This window comes from Aplysia californica, unplaced genomic scaffold (assembly GCF_000002075.1).
Source record: "Aplysia californica isolate F4 #8 unplaced genomic scaffold, AplCal3.0 scaffold00142, whole genome shotgun sequence".
Classification (NCBI taxonomy): Eukaryota; Metazoa; Mollusca; class Gastropoda; order Aplysiida; family Aplysiidae; genus Aplysia; species Aplysia californica.
In genome coordinates this window covers 1340478-1343269 of record NW_004797412.1, presented here as the reverse complement: position 1 = coordinate 1343269, position 2792 = coordinate 1340478, and the positions used below count along the sequence as shown (strand labels likewise).

The 2792-nt window shown below is 40.6% G+C and overlaps 1 protein-coding gene across 1 annotated transcript in view; it reads right to left on the bottom strand.

Annotated features, from left to right (window-relative positions):
- LOC101851729 (alpha-(1,3)-fucosyltransferase fut-6) overlaps positions 1-1750 on the bottom strand; it is a gene marked incomplete in the record, with an annotated part of 13712 nt that extends 11962 nt beyond the window's left edge. Inside the window, 1 exon segment of the mRNA XM_013081696.2 lies at positions 908-1750. Coding sequence (XP_012937150.1) covers positions 908-1509 — 602 coding nt within the window.
- Positions 1751-2792: the final 1042 nt, after the last annotated feature.

Here is a 2792-nt window from a genome sequence, read left to right as displayed (position 1 = left end):
TAATAATAATAATTATAATAATAATACACTACTAGAAATGAATGACCCTGACCCTTCGATGTTAACCAGGGCGCACCGTTAGTTGCTATTGTGCTGGACTACAGGGCGGATGGGCCTGGTTTGAATCCCCAGGCTAACTGGATAACAGCATAGGCCGGGAACACAAGACAACAAGATAAAAAAAAATCGAATCAATTAATACGGGAAGCATGCAAAGTTTCAACATCTACATTCCCCTTCTTCGATAAAATTTACATTATAGCTTGCACTAGAAAAATTGTTCCATCAAATATGAATATCAGTCAGAAGTAAAAGACCAAGGCTTCTGATCTGTAACAAAGAAAGATACAGAAGGTCATTATAACCGTCATCCATCAAACTACTTCCATCTTAATAATCTAGTTATAAGTATTCACACAACCTTTTAAGCAAGCATCAGAATACCATTGAGTTACCAACAGAATACTGAATATGTATCTAGCTTAACATTATTATTTCTTATATTACTGTTTATTTATATTATGCATGTGACTGTGAACCTGTTTGTGAGTGCAACATACTATTATATTATTATGTTTATGTGCACAGATGTGAGTGGAAGAGAGGATGTGTGAGGGAAGAGTGTGTGTGTATATGTGTGTGCGCGCGCAGGCGTGTGAGCGTGTGTGTGTGTGCCCGCGTGTGAGTGAATGGGTGTACGTGTTGAAACACCAAACCAATGTGCCAGTATCAGGACAATAAAGATGTATCTTATCTTATCTATTCTTATCTTATCTTAGGGTTATGAACACAGATATACATGTTCATCGCACTAACATGATTTTAACTTGGCTATCGATTGCCCTGACACACAGGAAACAGCACTCTTCAACAAGACTCTCTACAAAAACTCATCCAGCGATCTTACCTTTTTCTTTCCATTTCCTCATTGTAGATGTACGGTGACTTTCTCAGTCTTTCACCTTCCGTGTCTCCCCTTGACACATGGAATGACACAATAGGTTCCATCCCAGACACTTTTTCTTGCCTACTTCTTCCCTCAATGGCACTCTCCTCATTTGCTTTTTCCAGTTCCTTTCGTGATTGAAGACCCGGAGGGCTAACCCCGGCACCTAATGACGAATCAACCGCGGCATCTTTAGCCACGCTCTCCTCCACTTCGTCGATCGCTTGGAGCAACAATATCTTTTTTAAATCCCGCACCCTCAACGCATCAAAGTCTTGAATCATGTTAACTGAATCGGCACTTTGATTGGAAAATTGACTGAGTATATCAACCGCCCCCAATTCACTTCCCGAAGTCTCTCTTCTGATCTCTTGAAGTCGTGATCCCAGCTCGGAATCATTTCCCGCGATGTCGTTGGACATGGGGTAAGATAAAACCCCTCCAGATCGAAGGCTAGCGGCGTCGTGTTCATACAGCATGTTCTGAATCAGCGCGTACAAATACACACATCCGATACAGAAGACTACAAGAACAAGCAGGAGCGGTTGAGAACGTGTAGACATGCCTGCAGGAAAATGTCTGTAATCCCCTTGTAATTATGTGCTGTTTATGTGCTGAACGCGTGAGATGGTGTTTTGCTCACAACGCCCCCCTGATCTATACACAGGAACTACACACTTGATTGCCGGTGGTCGAAATGTCGCGTGCGTCACTGTGGGAAATAATAACAATAATGGAAGATATTATGTTCATTTAACTGCTGTTTCCTTTAGGAAAAAACAAAAACAAAAAGAAGAAATAAAAGAAAAAGAAACCAAAAAAAACCAAACAAACCCAAAACAACTTTTGAGACCGGCGTCTGTGGTGCAGTGGTCAGGTGCTTTGTCGTCGCACATAGAAGACCTGACTTCGAATCTCATGTTTGGATAATTTGTGTCGAAAATGTCTGTCTTTCCTCACGGATGTTGTATCCTTCTCACACTGGGTTTACCCGGAGAGACACAAGTGAAGTCCGTCTCCTGCATGATCTATATCGTGCTAATTTCAGTGTAAAACATCTACTTTTCAAAAGGGGGCGTTTTTCCGTCTATACCATACCAAACGAAACCTGAATGAGAAAAAAAAATCCTACAAGTACTTTTTATGTCAGCATAGGCAGACAGAAGTGCTGGTCACTCGTTCTGGAGTGCGGAGTCTGAGGACCAAATCCTAAGTGATCAACAGTGTGTCGATGGGGACAACTACATTGTATCTTAAAGCAGCAATAAAACCCCAACATTTGAACGTACATGTACAATGTACTCAATAACATCTGTCTGCCTTTTTCTTTCTTTCAACCCCAACAAAATCAGCTCCTTTCTTAATAAAGCTCGAAACAGAACGATAATCATAGAAACGAAGAGTCTTCTTAGTGTGCTAGTGTTTTAGCGAATATAAATGGCTACTTGCACTGTGCGCTTCCAGGAAGTTGAGATTGTTTCTGAATGCTAGTATCAGGTCTGCTGGTGAAATAATAATAATATAGATTGTAAAGCGCAGAGAGCTTGCTGTTGAGCGGGAATTTCCGCTATACAAGTACTTCTTTTTATCACCTCTGTCCCGTTTGAGGGACACCACGATACCGACAAGGGGCCGTCCATTAACATTTGAAGATTTAAAATGTGTTTGGAAGAATTTTTCTTTACAGGATGCCCCAATTTCCCCCTAATTGTGACACTTACCATTTGTCTGTACAATACTCAAGATGTGGTCCGTTACTTACCACAAATAAGTAACTTTTTCTCTTTGTCTTTATCGATTAATGAATTTGAAACTTTCGCAGAAATGATGATGATAATAATAATAA